The following is a 20,068-nucleotide window of genomic DNA, read 5'->3' on the forward strand; positions in this document are numbered from 1 at the left end:
GTTAATTACATCCGCTACAGATTTGACAAGCTAGGTTACTAAAGGTAATCTTCACCGCCTTCATTCAAAGCTTTGGGAATCTCTAAAGCAAAGGAAATATGGAGGACGAAGAGATTAATTAGGTTTCTAGAAGGAATAGGTTTCGAGGTGGAACTTGAGACAGAATTTCACAAAGAAAGCAACTTTAGGGGCTTCGGAAACGGGTAAAGCACAAATGGAGGGACTGATAATCCCATCCCTCGCATGTGCGGGGCTGTTGTAACGCGAGATGAGGCCGACTCAATCCACTCCGAGAAGCGTTTATAAAACGCCAATTTGAGGCATCGGAACTTTCCTCCTCCTCCGCATCGGGGAGCCATCGAAGGTTCTCAGCAGGTGAGGGGCATGACCGGATTGGCCAGCGGAAGGATGATCAGCATTTTAATTTCTCCGGCGCTCTCTTCAGCCCTCTGCCCGCACCTCAGGCCGGCTTTGCGGTAGGTGGTGTTGGGGCTCTCGGGCAAAGCGAAGCGCAAGGCAGCATAGAGCAGACCGGCTATGCTGCCGCGTCCGGCTGGGGCCGCCAAGCCGCTGCCGGGCGTTGCACCTCGGCCCGGCCCGGCCCGGCCGCCCATTGGACGGCTCCGGATGACCCGGCTGTATCGCGAGACGAGATTGGCAGCGGCGGGGCCGCATGTGCCCCCGCGCTGGCTTTGTACGCGGAGCCGCCTGCCGGTCCTTTAACAATGGGCGGCGCGAGCGCCCCGGCGCTGGGCCCGAGCTGAGGCCGGCGCTTCGCGGCCGACTGTCCGCAGCATGAGCGGGGCCGGCGTCCCCCGCACGCTGGCGGGGCTGGGCCTGTGAGGGCCGCGGTTCCGGGTAAGGGAGGCCGCCGTGGGAACCGGCAGGCCGGGGCTGGCGGCGGGGCACCGGACCCGCCCGGCCCGGCCTTTTGTTCGCCTTTCTGGGGCCGCGCGATCCCGTGCGCTCCTCTGGATGAGGAGGCGGCGGCCTGGGTGCGCGCTGGGGTCGGCCGGGCCTCGAGGAAGTTCCCGGGGAGGAGGGCGCCCCCGACTGTCTGCGGCGGGCACTCGGAGCCGCGCGGGCGTTTGTCTCCGGGTTTCTCGGCGGGAGGTTTTCACCTCAGGGGGGCTGTGACTGGTGTCAAGTCTCCTCTTCTCAGGGCCGGCTGGAGAATTAAAGCCGGGGCTCGGGGAGCCCGAAGCCGGGCCTCCAGTCCGGCTTCCCCGAGCACGCGTCCGGGTCCGCGCCTTGGGAACTAGGGCCCAAGTTGGTCCCAGTTTGCCCGGCGCCCAGTCCGGCCGTTATCCAAACAAGCCGGCTTCTCCTGACCGGTGGCTCGGGCCTTACGTGCGGCGTCAGGGAATTGGTTTGGATCGGTGCTGATTTTAGGACGAGTCAGGTGAAGATGAACAGTCGCCCAGGGTGGCCTGAGGTCACACGCCTCGGGGAGGGGGCGCGGAGAGGCGCGTGGAGGGAGCTGGCAGTGACCGCGTCTGGGGTGTGTCTTACAGACTGAAGTTGCCGCGTCTGGCCAGGCGCGCCGCCCGGTCCCATGGAGCTGGAGGGTCAGTGGTGGCGGGGACAGCTGGCTGCAGATATCCATCAAGCTCTTCGATACAAGGTAACCGCGATGCCCCGACCTTTCCATTCGGTGTCTTATGCCAGTTAGTATGAATCTCGGCTCCCTGGAAAGCCGTGTCCGGGTCTTTAGCCACTAGTTTCCAGACCAGAAAAGGTGAGTTTGCCTATTTGCTCAAGGTTAATTAACTTCTTGGCTTCTTCCCTGGGTTGTAGCAGAAGAACCTGAAACTTGAATGAGGAGGGGGTGGGGCGTGGTAGTTGGGAGAGGGAAGGTGTGAAGGGACATTCTGATGTCCTTGTTTCCAGATGGAACATGGATTTGATACTGTATTTAAAAAGATAAGTGTGCTGGCTTTTAATTGGGCAGAGCAGCCCTCCTTTATTCTATAGTTGCTGTTGCATGCAGCTGTCTGTTACGTCACATTTGTACAACAGTAAATTCCCCAGCCTTTCCACTAACTTGCTGTGAGACTTTGGACAAGTTACTTAATTTTCTGCTTCTCAATTTCCTCATCTGTCAGATGAATAATAGAACGTGCTTTATGGGACGACTGTGAAAATTAAAATGAGGTAATACTGTAGATGTGCTCAGAACAGTGCTTGGCATATAGTAAGCACTAAGGAAGTGATAACTATTTGTTATTCTCTACCCCCGAAAGCCCAAGACTTGGGGGGTGTTCAAAAAGCCTTAAGTAGGAGTTAGCTGCTCCTTCAGCTAATATCAAAGGCCAGGAGTAGACCTAGTATATTTTAAAAGATTTTGGGGAAAAAGTACACCTTTCTGGCACAATGCAAATTTTGTTTATTGTTGCTCCTAAGTAACAATTTTATTCTGTATGTCACATCTCAGCGAAATGTGTCAGCTCTGCATCTTTGATAACCAGAAGAGAGACCAGATCCAAAATTAACTCTAACTTAACTTAATTTCACTATGGATAGAGAGAGCCACTCATTATGTATAGAAAATTGGAAAGAAGCAAAACAGCTGACTCTTTAATAAAAAGGCTGCTCACTGTTGGAGTTGAGAGATCCTGGGATGATAATGAACTTGTATCTTGATTTTTTTTAACCAGGTTAAGTAGATTAGAAAACCTAATTCTGGCTTAAATTGTTACAGTTGTACCCTTTTCTAAAGTTTGAGTTCTAAATGCTGCTTATTAATTCTGACATTCAGTCTCTTAGACACTAAATACACCTCAGCCCCCTAAGAGGCTGTTTGTACTACAGAAAAGTCTCAACTATGGCATGGTTCTCTGGAATGTTAAGAAGAGAGTTGCGGGTTTTCCACTTTGAAAATTGTCCAAATACCTTTGTTTTTTTATTTTTTTTTCAGATGTTGTCTTTCAGTTTTAAATGCTCTGATTTTCTAAGTGTCAGCTCTTTATTCCTCTGCTATGTGGTGAAAATATTTGATGTTAATGATACATATGTTTTGTAATGACATGAAACTTAAAAGATTTTTCTTGGTGATTTCCATGGTTTTCGATTCTTACATTTTATGAGTAATTTTAATCTTGAGTGATTACCTGAATTAATTTTGTTAGTTGAGGTTGGAAATGGATTTTTTTTCCAGCAGATTTGTTGAATGTTTTTGTGTATTGAGCTCTGGGGAGGATCCAAGGAATAAGACACAACCTGTACTAAACTTACTTACAAACTATCAGAGGACGAGATAGCACAGGGCCTGAAAGAATGCTACTGAAAGTTGTCTTGGGCCACCTGCGGCATGCTACTGTGGGTTGTCTTTATTTTATCTTTAAGCGTTGTGTAAGCCACATTCTTGCTATTTGACACAATGGCCACACTTTATAATTTGTTAATCAGTAAAACTTGAACCTGTGGAATTGGAGAGACCACTGTTTACAGTATACTGAAGTCAAGGAAAGTTAAAATGAACTTTTCTCACAGAGAATACATGTTAATTTCAGGCTATTAATTAGGTGATTTAGTTGGATAGTCATATGCTTATTCAACATATCTGCATGCCTACAGTGTGCAAGGTGCTATGCCAGGGGTTGGAATGGTAATAGTGAATGAGACAGACATGATCCCTACCTTTATGGAGTCTAATCTCATACAATTTAGAGCATCTGAATTTAGGTCTTCCTTTGGGCAGTTGTCATTCAGGCACAATGGAAGGTATCTGTGTTTAGGCCCAAGGTTTGTGGAGGAATAATTGGTGTGACCAGCCTTGCATCTACTAGGGAAGAGTAAAAATTACAACAAATGAAAATCCTCTTTAACCCCAAATGCCAGCTGTATTGTTTTTGTAAAATACAATCACTTCTCCCCCCCACCACCCCCAACAAAGCAGCTGTCCTCTTATACCCTGTGTCTTCTCTTTCTTCTCATTGTTTTGCTATGTATACTAGTGTCTTAGGATGCTTGGGGAAGTATTTTCAGGAGCCTTATGACAGATGGGAACAATGCTAATTTTGTGAGAAGCATCAAGAAAATATCCCACAGAGTTGTGACTATTCCTTCTATGCCTTTATTTCCAGCCTGACTGGACAGTTAACCCATTCTGGGAAGGGGATGGCATTTAGGGTGGTGAGCTAGTGGGGACCTGAGATTGGAGATGGAGATGACATGTTTAGGTCTCTCTGTGCTTTGGTCCTGTGGGATCCTGAGAAGCAGACAGGAACAAGAGCATTCAATTCTAGGGGATCAGGAATAGACATTAGAAAAAACTCATAGGCTGAGAAAAGCATAGGTCATTTTCTCATGCATATAACTGCACTACATGGACAAGGAACTAAATCTGACAGCCATATGATAAGCCCTTGTACTTTACCATTTAAAATAATATAAAGAGAATGTATTGGACATATTGTTAACAGTCTCCTAGTGACGGCCCTTGGATTCTTGCCTTTGTTTTATCTTCATTTGGCAAAGTTAACATTGTTAAAAATAAAGTCCACAAGTGTCTTCCAGCTAAGTTTCCCAGTGCATCTTTAAGACCTTGTTCAGGCCTCTTTTACAGAAAGCCTGCCCTGGTTTTGTTTTTTCCTAACATCCCACCCCGTGAGCTGGGTTAGATCTCCCTCCTCAGTGTTCTATAATACCCTGTCATTACTATATTATATTCTAATAATCTCTGTATTTTGGTTCACCTGCTGGAGAGAGGCTTGAAACTGTATTCCAGCTTTTATCCCTGAGGTTAAGCACAGTATCTGCTACATGGGAGATGCTCAATAAATGTCACATGATGACAGCTAAGAAAGTTGAAATTTGAAATGGTAACTCATTTACACCATTGTAAAAATCTACAGAAATGGTAAAAAAGAAGAGAAAAATCCTAGAGACTACATGAGAAATTCACATGTTCCCTTTATTTAGAGAAATTAGTATTTTTTCTCTTCAAAGAGTTGAGCAAGCCTAAGCCAATGTGTTTTCTTTTTCTTCAATAGCATTTGTTGATTCTTTTTTCACTTATACAAAAATTAAAAACATAAAATAGCCCATTAGCCCATTAGCCTATCTCCCAAGTAACTCCTACTAATATATTTTTAAGTGATACATGCATATGGGTTTAAAAATTTTGGGATAGTATCTGGTGTTTTATTTATTTGTTTGTTTATTTACTTTGGCTGTGCTGGGTCTTCGTTGCCGTGCACGGGCTTCTCTAGTTGCGGCACGCAGGCTTAGTTGCAGTATGTGGGATCTTAGTTCCCCTACCAGGGATCGAACCCGGGCCCCCTGCATTGGGAGCGCAGAGTCTTAACCACTGGACCACCAGGGAAGACCCAGTATTGGGTTTAAAATGAGCTTTCCCCAACCCTCACTATTCCCTGATTCCCTAAGGTTACCAGCATTATTGGTTTTTTTCCTGAAAAGATACCCAATAAATTAGTATATTTGCAAATATAATTTTTTTGTTGTTGATACAAGAGGTTGTAATACATATTCACTGTTCTGTACCTTCATCCCACCCCACCCTCACTCAGTTTGTCAGAATTTTCCATATCAACACATATAGGTCTACTGCCCTTTATTTTAATGTCCACATTGAATCGATGTCCCTTAAGTTTATTTAATTAGTTCCTTGTTGCTAGACATCAAGCTTTTAAAAAAAATTATGCTTATTTCGAGACCCCCTATACCCTTTACCCAGTCCTCCCTCCCCATCTCCCCCCCCACCCCCATGGTAACCATCTTGCAAAACTATGGTGCAATTATCACAGCCAGGATAGTATTGATATTGATACAGTCAAGGTACAGAACATTTTCTGTACATTTATCACCACAAGGATCTCCCATGTTACCCTTTTATAGGCACACCCTCTTTCCTCCCATCCTCATCCTCCCTTAACCTCTGGCAACCACTGATCTGTTCTTTATTTTTATAATTTTGTCATTTCAAGAATGTTACATAAGTGGAATTATGCACTATGTGATCTTTGGGGATTGGCTTTATCCACTCAAAATAATTCTCTGGAGATCCATGCAGGTTTTTGACATTAACCTTTTTATTCTACCATTTTGCTATTAAAAAGAGTGCTGCAAAGGACCTCCTTATATGTAGGATAAACTCCTAGGCCTGGTGTTGTTAGCTTAAGGGGTATCTACAGTCTGCATTTTCAAAAATTTATATTACCTAGTTCTCCTTCAGAAGGTTATATCAATTGTCAGTGTCACCAATAATATATGGGAGTTCCTATATCCACTCTTGATAGCATAAGCAAAAAGTTAATAAAATATAATCTGGTAAATGAAAAACTATATAGTTATCCCTCAGTATCCATGGGGAATTGGTTCCCGGATCCCTGCGGATACTGAAATCTGAGGATGCTCAAGTCCCTTATATAAAATGGAGTAATATTTGTGTATATCCTACACACATCCTCCTGTATACTTTAAATCATCTCTAGATGACTTAATCATCCATGTTGTAGCATATATCGGAATTTCATTCCTTTTTAAGGCTGAATAATATTCCATTGTATGTATATATTGCATTTTGTTTATCCATTCATTTGTTGATGAACACTTGGGTTGTTTGTTTCCACTTTTTGGCTGTTGTGGACAATGCTGCTATGAACATGGATGTATAAATATCTGTTTGAGTCCCTACTTTAACTTCTTTTGTGTATATACCTAAAAGTAGAATTGCTGGATCATATGGTAATTCTACATTTAATTTTTTTTTGAGGAATTGCAATACTGTTGTTCACAGTGGCTGCACAATTTTATAATTCCTGCCAATACACAAGGGTTCCAGTTATTCTATATCCTTGTTGACACTTGTTAGTTTCTGTTTTCTAGATTCTGTTTTTTGGGTTTTTTTGACAATAGCAATCCTAATTGGTATGAAATGGTATCTCATAATGGTTTTTATTTGCATTTCCCTAATGATTAGTGATTTTGAGCATCTTTTTATGTGCTTATTGGCCATCTGTACGTCTTCTTTGGAGAAATGTTTAGTCAAGTCCTTTGCCCATTTTTTAATTGAGTTGTTTTTTTTGTTGAGTTGTAGATATAAAAGAGTCCTTTATTTAATCTGGATATTAACACCTTACCAGATATATGATTTACAAATAGTTTCTCCCATTCTGTGTGTTGCCTTTTCACTCTGTTGATAGTGTCCTTTGATGCACAAAAGTTTTTATTTTGATGAAGTCTAATTTGTCTTTTTTTTTCCTGTGCTTTTAGGGTCATATCCATGTTACTTCCTTCCATTGTGATACCTTTTGGGTTTAGTGTGGCATTATGCTGAGCTCATAAAATGAATTTAGAACCCTTCCATCTTTCTCTGTGTTCTAGAAATACTTTAATAGTATAGAAATTTTCTAATTTTTAAAAAATGAGAAGCCTGATTAGAAGATACTAGTGGATGTATACTAGTCTGTACCTTCCACATCCCTGCATGTATAATACAGTATGCATCATACGAGGAACATATCTATTACCTTCTAACCAAAAGCTTTGAGCTTCTTGTAGGGGGTGTGTATGTATGGTTTGGTTGGTATTTTGGTAATGCTGTTTTCCTGAAAACACCTGGTAGGGAAAACAGGATTCCCTTATTAAAAATCTTGTTAGAATACATTTATTCCATAATGCAAGAAACACCTACAACTGGTTATGTCAGATATGGTTAAGAATAAGGAGAAAAGTTTGGTTTTAAATTTTAAATGCCATTCATTATCCTGCCACTCATCTTCTTCATTTTTGTGTTTTACTCAAGAAAAGTGTGTTTTAGGCACTTGTATCAGTAATATATTGGGGGGAAAGTGTCACCTTTGCACTGTGGGAACAATTCTTCTATATGCTGTGTTAGACTGAATGTTGTTCCTCTTGATTTAGGAGCTGAAGTTACCTTCCTACAAAGGCCAGTCCCCTCAACTAAGTCTTAGAAGGTATTTTGCTGACTTGATTGCCATTGTGAGCAATCGTTTCACCCTCTGCCCTTCTGCCCGACATCTTGCTGTCTATTTGCTGGACCTGTTTATGGATCGGTATGACATCTCTATCCAGCAGCTGCATTTAGTTGCACTTTCCTGTCTGCTTCTAGCAAGTAAGTATGAATCTGATATACATGACTGGAAAATTCCATTGTTTATAATAAAATAAATTTATATAGAACTCAGTGAAATATCACCAAATTCCTTTCATTCCAGTTTACTAGTATTGGAAAGTTTATGTTGAAAGTGCTTTTTGGCATAGCAGTTCTTAACCAGACATATTAAAAAGTGGCTCTGGAGTCTTAAAAGCATGTGTGCCTGGTCCTACATCCTAAAGATTCTGATACAGATGTCTAAGCCATTCCAGGTCTACTGACTCAATCTACATCATGGGGCCTGGATATTTTTTAACTTTTTAAAAGTTCCAAAGGTGATTCTGATGTACTTTTCCAATTGAGAACCATTGTCTTAAAGCAGTGGTTCTCAACCAAGACCAGTTGTGCCTTATGGGGGGTATTTGGCAATGTGTGGAGACAGTTCTGGCTGTCGTCACAACCTGGGCGGAAGGTAAACATCTGCAATTCACAGGACAGCCCCGCACAACAAAGAATTATCTAGCCCAAAATGTCAGTGGAGCTTAGATTGAGAAACTCTAAAAGGTACCATACTCTCCTGTTGTTAGAATACCTTCTACTGGGTATGTAATGAGTTGGATTAACGAACTGAAGATTCATGTGCAACTGCTATAAATGTGAAAACATCTGCTTTTGCAGTAGGCAAAACTACGTAGTAAGCTGTAAGGGAGAATCTGATAATGAGCCTTTTGGTGCCTTTCTCTTAACATCTTCCTGTAACACATTTCATTGTTTGTTAGTACCTTGAGAGAAAGAGGGTGAGTAAAGGCATTGAAACTGAAAGTTTTCTTCTTTTAGTAATGTGAAAAGATGGTATTTGATATTGAAGTTGAATCCATTATGTAGTTTTTATATTATTCATGTCATTACAATAGAAATTTAAGTCCCACTTAAAGTAGCATGTAGAAACACTGACTGCCTTCACCTCTGACCTCCACTTGAGGGTTTAGGATCCAATGTGATTGCTGTCTAAGGAACATTCCTCCTCTACCCTGCCACCAGAATTCTTTCTAAAACACCTTTGCACTTTGACTGCAAATAAACCTAAACCAAATGCAGGCCTGTGTGGTATCATTTATGAAACCAATCTCTCCTCAGATTTTCTTTTCCTGCCCTTATTTTTCCTTTCATCTGATGACCTCAACCTCTTATCTCCTTGAGCAGGTCTTTTTGTAAGTTATTTCAACTCCTTTGTGGATCAGGCTGAATATAAATAAACATAGCCCACTGATGACTTTCCACTGCCTGTGGGTTGAGGTGGAAACTCCTTGTTGTAACATTTAGAACCTTTCATCTGGTCCCAGCCACCTTTCTAGACTTGTCTTCCAACCCTGTCCCCATGTAACTTAAGTCAAATTCTTACCAGAATAGTATATTTCCTGAATATCTATATTTCTCTCTTAATCTGTTATCCTCTGAGATCCAGACACATCACCTGCTCCTCTCCCCACCATCCAGAAAGCCAGAGGTAATGCTTGTACATTTATAAGTAACCTTTAATTTAACCTTTAATTAAGGTTTCATCCTCATAAGCAATCATGTGTACAATTCTGTATATGTTTCATCACTAGCTATGAAGCCCTTTGTGGTTTAATAGTTTGCATAGGATTGGAAAAACCCATACTTGACATGTCAAATGTGTGAGTATCCACATGGAATGGCTTCTTGTTATCCTGAGAATGTTAGTTTATTATAGGATCAGAGACACTGGAAGTTAAACATGCAAGTTAGGTTATTTTAAAAACTTGGGATCATTAATGAAAAATTGCCTGCTATGGTTATCACTGTCCTTTTACCACTACCAAGCCCTACCTGGTCTATGCCTATGGACTGAAATTATGAGTGATGCATAGTCAGTTCGTATACTGACTTACATTTGTGACTAAAATTACTAGTAACTTACTAAGTTACTTGGGGATTATAAACTAGATATTCATAAACTACATGTCACTACCAAAGTTCACCGAGGTCTCTAGTTGAATGACAACTCTGGCCACCATGCAGTACTTGGCATTGGTGTCAGGTTTCTGCAATTTCCACAGTTTGGGGAAAGGATACTTTATTTGTGCACCATCTTAGATTGGCTGGAATGGAGTTTTCAGTTGTTCTTGTTTTTAAATTATCTATTACTGTTAGTTTAACGTCGTGATCAATTTATTTTATTGAAGTTTATTTGATTTAATCCGTGTAGTAGTATGTAGTTCTTTTGGCTCATTTTCCAGGAACTAGGATTTGCATTTGCTGTGTTCAAATGTGAACTGTTTACCACCTGTTACTAAAAGAGTCAGATACCGCCTCCCTTTGTTCTACTGACCCCACCCCTTTTTCCCTGAGAGAGAATTGCTTTTACATTGTTCCTCTTCCACTGGAGAGTGGGAAAGTGTGAGATAGGTGTCCCCCAGGGTCTCAGCTCCTCCCAAGTAGGCACTGGTCAAACGAGTTCAAGCTATCAGCTCTTCACTAGGGTCAGGAATCAGAGAGACTGGCCCTTAGTAGCCCACTGCAATCTCTCCTCCCTCCAGTCTAACTTTACTACAACAGAAGTGCTTAGGATGCTTATAAACTGGTAGCCTGTTTTCAGTATCTAATGTCTGTTTTAAATTTGTGGAGTTCATTCTAGTGTTTCTTACACTCTGTCGTCTTATATTTGGATTCCGATGTCAGCTCTCCAGTTAGTTATCATAAACTTTATTCAAATAGTGCTTCTCTCCTCACAGAATGGATGTCCCCCTCCCCCAGCTGCTCCCTGCTTTGGGATGGGCAGCCTGTTGTGTAAAAGTGAGAAACAACTTACAGCTGACAGGACTGGGTGACGGCTGTATTTCAGTTATTAAATAGGTTGGAAGGCTTTGGGGAGTTTGGCTAAAAATGGAGCACAGCTTGTAAGTTCAGGTACTAATGCATATCCTGCTGCCTGGGTGTACATACTATTAGAGGTAGGAAGAAAGGGCCTACAGATTGGGGAGAGGCGTGTAGTGTTTTAGAGCAGGGATTATAGGAAATCTATATGGATATAGGTTCGAATCTCGTCGGCAATATGAATTTCAACAACTTGAACTTGAGTCTCAAGTTACTTCTCTATAAAATAAAAATAGACACCTTACAAAGTTGTTGTGAGGATCAAGTGGGGTAATATGTTTAAAAGCATGTATGAAATTGACACATAAAAGTTAGCATTGTAATGATTAATTCCTCCATAAGTGTTCTATAATCTTCACTGGCTCCCTAGCCCCAAAGGTTTTGGCTCATTCCAGAAAAGACTGATTTATCCTGGGAAATTCTCAAACTCTAACTCTTTGACATGTATACCCTGGCTTCCCTTGCCTTCTGTGATCAGCATTGAACTTGTAGAGAGCATGGAAACAGTCTTAAACATGAGGCTTTTGATAATTTGCTCAAGGTATTGTGTAACTAAGATTTTGGAGTCAAGATGAAGCCAAAGTGAGATTATAGGCTTTTAATAGTAAAAATTTGTGACAAGAACTTGTTTCTCCTTGCTCACCAATACTGGGTTGACAAAGCTTTTTACTATTTGATGGGTGAAAAACTGTATTTCACAGATGATTTTGTTGATATATCAATTTTTAGTGAGATTAGAACCTTTTTTCTTTTTCCTATGAATTGTCTCTTCTGGTTCCTAACCCATTTTTTAATTAGATAGATAGTCTTATACATTTGTGAGAGTTCTTGGTAAATATTAAGGATGACTTTTTTCCTACTTAGTAATAAAAGACTAGAATGTGGGTTGGCAGAGATTACAGTGACATCTGATCCATGCCCTGCTACCACATATCTGCCATTCACTCCTGGCTTTGAAAATGTGCTGGTTTCCATGGCTGATCTGAACATTTCCTATAAAGACAACCTGATGTTTTGTTTCTGTGGCCCCTAATTCTTTGTTTTCTGGGAAGCAGATGAGAATTTCCTGTGCCTTTATTTCCTGTTTGGGGGCCTTTATCAATATAATCACATGGCTTCTGGTATTTCCTTTCAATTGAAGAAACTGATCTTTGTGATCTGTATGTGGTATTAACGGATAGTAGATTTAAAATAGTCACACACATAGCGTTCAGCACAATAAAAACTGGATATGAATGCAGGTACTCATTGACGCTGTCACACTTTTTGAAATCCTTTAATATCCATGTATCTGAGTGTATTACTATATATAATGAAAAGGTTCCAAAAAAACTTAAACATTAATTAAAATCCCAAGTACGGTTATTTATGCAGCATGCAGGTTATTTTTTATCTTTGCAAATCAAGATGCAAAGGCTTTCATGCTTGTAATAGCCAAGTACTTTATAAATATAAAAACCCCATGGATGCTTAATAATATAAAAGTTTGTCTATTCTGGTAGTTGTTGTCCTCATTTAACCTGGTGTAGTACTTTGGTCTAGAAGCACAGATTTGGGAATTCAGACATAAATAAGTCTTCCATTTTGGGTTTGACTCAACTTAATTGACTTTAAATGAATTGGCCAACCTTGCTACCTTGGTTTCTTGAGCTGTGAAATTGGTCATATACAACTGTTTTCTATGTTGAAAGTTTCAAGGAGATAATATGAAACATTCTTGATCCTTGAATTAAACAGTGGATTGTGGTATATTAATTTCTTCAAAGGAACGTCAAGCATGATATAAAAAAACTCATTAATTTTTTACAATACTCCTTTGAAGTATACTGCCAGTATTGCTGCTTCTACACAAATAGAGTACTTTGAAAGTCTTAATGATTCATCCAGAGGGACTGAACTAAATTCCTAGGTCATTCTCCTTCTGAAGAATTCCATTCGGTTATACTGCGAACAGTGGGTTCATCTCCTATATTTATGCAGTGATCATGCTGGATGACTGTCATTAAGATCACGTTAGTGCTTTCAGCTGTACTAATAAATGCCTCTGGCAAAACTTGTGAAATTTATCTTTATGTGATTTGAATTGGGAAGGACTATCTAGATTCTTGAAAAGTCTGAATTATGTAAGTTTTTTGGATCATCTCTTACCTGCAGCGATGTTAAGAGTAGTTTAAATCTAACAAAGTTCAAATTTTCTGGAGTGGGAGCGAAATTTTAAACTCCTCTGGGACTAGACTCTTCTTAAAGTTATGAGCTTAGAGTCTCTTGGCATGGGAGACAAAACTTTCTACTCTCGTTCACCCTCCCTAAGCAAAGACCAGGGTAGTTAGAAGTACTTTTTCCCCAGCCCCTAAGGCAGGCTGACTTGAACAAACCTCACTGACTCCATTATGTGGAACATCTGGGCTGAGTGATTCTGGCCACTACCATTTGTTGTCAGAACTTCAATGTGTGGTGTAAACCCATTCCTTCTGGAAGAGAAACTTCACAGGGAAACTCATTTGGTTTCTTCTGGTTTGGTAGTCTTCGTGGTCTTCCCCCCAAAATGTTTTTAAATGGATAAAATTGTAAGATTTCTAAAGAAATCAAATATATTTAAATAGTTATCAAAATAGTAGAACAAAAAATTTATATAGTAATATATAACATATTCTAACTAATTATGAGCAAGTGCAAAAGCTATTGTGAGAAATCTATAATAATTGCAATATAATATGACTATTTTATACCTTAATGTAAAATAGAACATAATGCTAGGAGGTAGAAAGCTTCAGTTTTAATTTCCCTTCTTCTATGGATAATCATGGAACAAAGACCCAAAGAGATTTGACGATAACTCTTTTGGTTCTGTTGCTGCATTTGGAAAATCATAATAGTACTTGATAGCTTGAGTTTTCTCCAGCCATAACTTTTAGAAACATCTAAAGTGAATGATTTATATATAGTAAATGCTTGCTTGGAAATTAAAGTGTGAGATGGTACATAATCCATAGAAAAATTATTCAGGGGCTGGAGAGGGCATTTTATTCCTCAGCTGTGCATATGGATGAGTATTTCCTGAAAAGAAGTTAATGCCTTCAAATAATGACATTCAGCCATCAGAGCAGCTTTACTCCTATTCTGCTTTGAGTAAGGGGATATAAAAGTGGTATAAAATATCCTCCCTTTTCTTAATAACAGACTTGGCTAGGTTTTTGTTTTGAATTTAGAAGAGGAGGAATAGGATTTTTTGTATAATGAGAATGCTTATGTTAGATATTCACCCAGTTTTTTTCCTCTAATCTATTTGTATCTCTCTGGAATTGAGATTATGCTGAAAATATGCTGAGATGAAACACTTGAAGCTTAGCTATTTTTGATTTTAGATAACTATGACATTAAATTCTTTAAACTTTCTTCTGTTCTAACATAATTTTCTTTTACCAACTACCGCCTGACCCCCAAAAGAAAGTTCCTGAAAAGATTCAGCTGGTGAGATGATGGAGTTATTTTTTCATTGGCACATAGGACTGTTTTCATTACACAGTAGGACATATATCAAAATGTTTACACATTCTGGTTTTTTTTTGGTTTCTTTTAGGGGAGGGTGAAGGGTGGGGAACAGAGGCACTAGGAGAGAAAACATGTAGACATGAGAGCCACAGAGTTCTGGCACAATTGTATCTGCCCAAAGTAGGGAAAAAATATCTTTGGATCTAAATCTTTGCACTAGGACAGCAGATCCCATTTACGTGACTAGACTTATATTGATCACTCGCCTAACATTTTCTCTCTCACTCTTATTTTCCTTTGCTTATAAGGTAAATTTGAAGAAAAAGAAGATAGTGTGCCTAAGCTGGAGCAGCTCAACAGCCTGGGTTGTATGACTAATATGAATCTAGTATTAACAAAACAAAATTTGCTACATATGGAACTATTATTATTAGAAACCTTTCAGTGGAACCTCTGCCTTCCAACAGCTGCCCATTTCATTGAGTATTATCTCTCCGAAGCTGTGCATGAAACCGATCTTCATGACGGCTGGCCAATGATTTGCTTGGAAAAAACTAAACTCTACATGGCCAAGTATGCAGATTACTTCCTGGAAGTATCTTTGCAAGGTGAGTCATTGTAGATGCCAGTAAGTGACTTGTGAGCTTGTGACTTGCGCATTCTGTTGCTTAGGTTCATTTTTGGTGTCTCCACAGATTATGCCTTTCTAAATTATGCACCTTCTTTAGTAGCTGCAGCATGTGTGGCTTCTTCAAGGATTATACTTCGTCTTTCTCCAACGTGGCCTACAAGACTGCATCGTCTTACTGCTTACTCCTGGGATTTCTTAGTTCAGTGCATTGAACGGCTATTGATGTAAGCCTCTTTGTTCTTGTGTTTGTAATTTCTTATTAACATTCTTCATGTATAAGGGGCCCTGGGAACAAGTTCTCAAAGGCCCAGAGCTTTTAGGATACTGGCTCTGACAGCTGCCTGCTGCCATGAGCAAGCCCCTGTATGAGCAGTACTTGGTGGAAGGGGAATTCCTTTTGGCTGTTACCCAGGTAGAGGTTGTCATTGCTAGTATGATTCGGGGTACATAATAAGGAAAGGAGGTGCTCTTGCGTGAGCCCACAACTCTGAGATCATCCAGGCAAATCTTGCCTCATTCCCACATCTTTGAATTGTGGGACCATCAGGATGTCACCAAAGTGGCAGTCATATTTAAGTACTTATTGTGGACATAGCTCCTAAGCTGAAAATAGCCCTTAAAGCTACCAGCAGCCAGTTCCCAAGGGCTCTACCAAGGAAAGGAGCTTTTAGAAAGCTAAGAATGAGATCTTTCTGTTGAAATTATGGTTGCAGTGACTGCTACCTGGGCAGTGGGGCAGTCCAATGAGTCAGCTGTTAAGGAGTTGGGTGTGGTGCATGGCTTTCCTGCAAATTTTTCTCAAGTTAACATTATTAACAGTTTCCTTTCTCTCCATGTTGCAGCGCTCATGACAATGATGTGAAAGAAGCAAACAAACAGAGAGGACAGGCAGGACCTCAGCCAGCACAACTAAGTGTGTTCCAGACAGCCTCCCAGCCCTCTCGGGCAGTTCACTTTCAGCAGCCTCAGTATCTCCATCAGACGCATCAGACCTCGCTGCAGTATCGCCATCCTGTATCGGAACAACCAAGCTGTCAGCAGATTGTATCTACCACACACACCTCATCTTACACACTACCGACATGTCCTGCTGGCTTCCAAACTAGTGTTCAGGGCCTTGGGCACGTGCAGACTGGTGTTGGGATGTCACTGGCAATACCAGTAGAAGTTAAGCCCTGTCTTAATGTTTCTTATAACCGGAGTTACCAGATAAATGAACATTACCCTTGCATTACTCCATGCTTTGAAAGGTGATTTTATGAGAAGGTAAGACTGGTAACCCAGACTGTTTGTGACTCAAAGCTCTGGGGCAAGCTTTTTGTAAACTTCTCTTCAAAAGGAAAGGGATCCAAATGGCATCAGAACTCTTCCGACACCAGCACCAGGAAGACTGAATATCCCTTCCAATGCACCATGAATATCTGGGAGGACTAAGCTAACACTGCAAACACTTTAACAGTGTGTATGTCAAATGCTGTTAAAATACATCCTTATATGACACAAATTTTAAAGCCCCAACTGATGGTCCAAATATTTCAAAAACATTCAACACAAGAGAAAACCTGGACAGACTTCAATTTGCCGTTTTGTGATTTGACCTGTGGTGGCCTCTGGGCCTAAAGTTGGCTTATATGTCAGAAACTAATGTTTATCTGTGGACTTGCCAAACAGTCTTCTTATGAAGGAAAGTTACAGTATTAATTTTTGAAGAGGTCCTTTTTTTTATTCTGCAGTTTTGAGTTATATTTTTGATCTACAAATGAATTTCTGACTAAGTTTAAACTCATGAATTGCTATGATATACCAGTCTGTGCAGTTAAAAAAATTTTTTTTAGATATTCTATATAACTTCCTTATCACAGGTAGTATAGGTATCTGGATTTATGTACTAAAATTAAGGGTGGAGTAGCTCTCTTATCTTAAAATCATGGTCATAAATTTTTGTTGTTTTTTCCCCTAAAGATCAGCCTCAAATATTTAGAATTAAACACATTTAACTCAGGGAATTTGAACTACTTGGAAACTCTTAACTGTAATGCAACATGCTTTGGGAATGTTATAGTATGAACTACCTTAATAACATAGGTTAGTATACTCCTGCTAGAATGTGTTTTCAAACGAGAACATAATTGTATCCTAGAATGAATGAAGTGGTGGTTCCTATCATTCATAATACATATATGAGTTTTGCATTTCTCAGTGCAATCAATGATTTATACTCAGATTTGATATTATTCTAAAAAAGTTTTTTCAAGGGAAGGCAAAACTGTAAAATGTCAGTACTAGAATAAAGTCCCATAGGTTTATTTTGAAGTGGAACATGGCCAGGGTAGTTCTCAGGTTGTGCTAGAGCAGCACTTTGTTACATGGAAGACAGGTTTTATAAGCAACCTTTGAATCCAGCTAGTCAAGAGTAAGCAGGCAAAGGTGACTTTCATTAGATTGGCCCCAGGACTGCCCTGGGACATGTCACTATACTGGTGATGAGTGAAAACAGCAATAAGTCATTACAGCAAGGGCAATTTGGGGGTAAAGAGTTTGGAGGGAATAAACTGAAAAAGTAAAAAGAAAAAAATCATTGTAATAACTGAAACTGTATACATTGTGCTCTTAACTGTGGGAGAAGAGATATTTGGTGGAGGGAAGCTTTCTGATTTAAAAATTAGTAAGTTGTGTCTTTTTGTTTGTGTTTTTTTAAAGGTAGCACTTGAATAGAAGGGAAACTGCATGGCAGGTATGTAACTGCCACAATATGCATTGAAGACAAACTTATTATAAAGATGTTGTGGGTATGCAGCAGGAGTCTCAGTAATCAAGCCAATGGCTTTTGTTAGGAAGGGAAGGGACTCAACACAGCAGCGGATCGATCCAGATGGCTCCAGTAGATGAATGTGGGTGGGTGGCTTCTGTCAGCATGAATTCTTAGAGAATATCCTTTCCTTTAAAGAAAGGTAACTTTTAGAGTACATAAGTACATAGGGCATGATGTGGAGTTATTAGTCTGGTAGATAAAATGAAAAACCACTCAGGTAAGAACACTCACTCATGGCAGTTTTCAAGCATGAAAATTGTTTTCTGAAAGTATCACCACTTTCTCTTTACAGAAGGCTGCTAATTGGATTTTGGTAGTTCTTACCTCAACAGAACTTGAATTATTTGGGGGAAGGTGGGTTCAAAAGAGAATATATCATTCACATTCAGAACCTAGCAACCTGGACCAATTTTCAGTATTTTAACTACCTCAATAATACTATGAATGTAAGATACTGGGATAGAGATCCCAACTTGAAACAACAACTGGTGCCTATGGTAATTTAATGTCTTGTCAAATGCTTTTACTGACTGGTTTAAATGTCATTCTTGTTATAGAATATGCCTTTTTAAAAATCCTATAATAACACTTTCCCAGTTTATATTTAAAAAAGCTAAAGAACACTGGATTAATTTGGGGGGGGCGGTGTAGAGTAAAATAAATAATTGGTTCCTGTCGCTGCATACCCAGGGTGGGGTGGGATGGGGTGGTTGGAGAACCAGAACTATTTTTAAAACATTAGGTTTCAATATAAATACAACTCACAACTGCTAGCTTCGGGGGGTGTGGGTGGGGGAGTGGTGTGGGTTTTGTTTTGTTTAATTTATTGATTAGTCTTTAAAGTAGGTTTTTTTGTTTTTTGAGATTACCGGACCATCATTAAATGTGTACTGTGAAGAAATTAATGATATGCATAAAGGGCTTTACCAAAGTCCACTAAATAAACACTAAAGTACAGACTGCAAACCAAAATGTATCTGTTATGACATTAATTGCAAATAGCGGTATGGTGCTGAAGTCCACACCAATGGAATTAGATGAGTGCTATGCACTTAATTTTAAAATAAAACTAGTTTTTGGTAAAATGGTTTTGGTGTTTTGTTTTAAATATTTAAAAAATGGATATCTGCAGCTTCATTAAACCATATCATGTAAGTCAGACTTGGAATTATACTTACTAAGAAAAGGCTATCCAGATGGAGAATATAACCATAGTAGTGGGGAACATTTGTCCATTCATTATGTATTCCATACTGAGCACCAAAGCCAACAAAAGTATATTTGACACCACCTTTTTGGACATTTGAACATAAAATCAGTTGTTAGTAATGTTAGAATTGCAGCGTATAAATTAGGAAACAATGCAAGCTGCAGAAAATCTGAAGTCTGATTTCAAAAGTAGGGATGCAGAAACTGGTCAAAGGTGGCAAATGTGTGAGAGGGTCAACAGTAATAGTCTTCATTTAAGCACCATTTGGTACTTAATTCAACTTAAAATTTAGCAGATAAAATTTGTTTTGAAGAGTAAAATTTTTTAACAGGTTTGTACATGTGGGTTAGGAATTTATATCCCTCAGAAGTATTTTTTTAATTAGTTCTGTGTACTGTCGCTTACTCGCACCTCAAGAGAGTCAGTTAATACTCACTGTTCTTTAAGGCTGAATTTAAGAAAAAGAGCAACAAGCATTCCAGACCAGGGGAGGTAGCTGTACACTGAAGTAATTCTGAGCCCCGTGTGATAAGTTTATATTCATCAATAACTGGCCTTCTCAAGCACATAGTGATAGACTTACCACCTCTCTAGCCTCAAGCAGCTTACATTTAGCTTGATATGACAAGCTCACTTGAAGTATTAGAATGGTTATAGTCTGGAACTCAGTTTAAAATTATCTTGGTTAAGGGATCACTCAACTTTCATTTTAAAATCTAAGATTAAAAAAAAAATTTTTTTTTAATTAATAAGTACAGTCAGTTGAAAACATCCAGACCAGGCTCCTGCTCCCTATGAAGATGCCTCTCATCCCTAACCCACTGCCACTTTTTTTTAAATTAAAATTTTCTATGACATTTTTTTTTAAGAGCAGTTTTGGCTTCACAGCAAAACTGAAAGGAAGATGCAGAGATTTCTCCCTGCCCCACACATGCACAGCCTCCC

At 39.7% G+C, this 20,068-nt stretch overlaps 1 protein-coding gene across 4 annotated transcripts; it reads left to right on the top strand.

Moving 5' to 3' along the window:
- Window positions 1-649: 649 nt before the first annotated feature.
- On the top strand, window positions 650-18,605 carry CCNJ (cyclin J). 4 transcript variants are annotated; one of them, XM_060125383.1, is made up of 7 exons: window positions 650-858; window positions 1,515-1,624; window positions 7,888-8,098; window positions 14,779-15,078; window positions 15,166-15,325; window positions 15,944-16,367; window positions 17,802-18,605. In XM_060125383.1, the coding sequence occupies exons 2-6, from the start codon at window positions 1,556-1,558 to the stop codon at window positions 16,353-16,355; spliced, it is 1,152 nt and encodes a 383-aa protein (XP_059981366.1). In that variant the 5' UTR covers window positions 650-858; window positions 1,515-1,555; the 3' UTR covers window positions 16,356-16,367; window positions 17,802-18,605. The 4 variants fall into 4 exon arrangements, with proteins under 4 accessions (XP_059981366.1, XP_059981365.1, XP_059981367.1 ...); XM_060125382.1 differs by lacking the exon at window positions 17,802-18,605 and having other exon boundaries at window positions 15,944-16,549; XM_060125384.1 differs by lacking the exon at window positions 17,802-18,605 and having other exon boundaries at window positions 15,199-15,325; window positions 15,944-16,549.
- The last annotated feature ends 1,463 nt before the right edge of the window (window positions 18,606-20,068 follow it).

Source organism: Lagenorhynchus albirostris, chromosome 16 (genome assembly GCF_949774975.1).
Source record: "Lagenorhynchus albirostris chromosome 16, mLagAlb1.1, whole genome shotgun sequence".
Lineage (NCBI taxonomy): Eukaryota > Metazoa > Chordata > Mammalia > Artiodactyla > Delphinidae > Lagenorhynchus > Lagenorhynchus albirostris.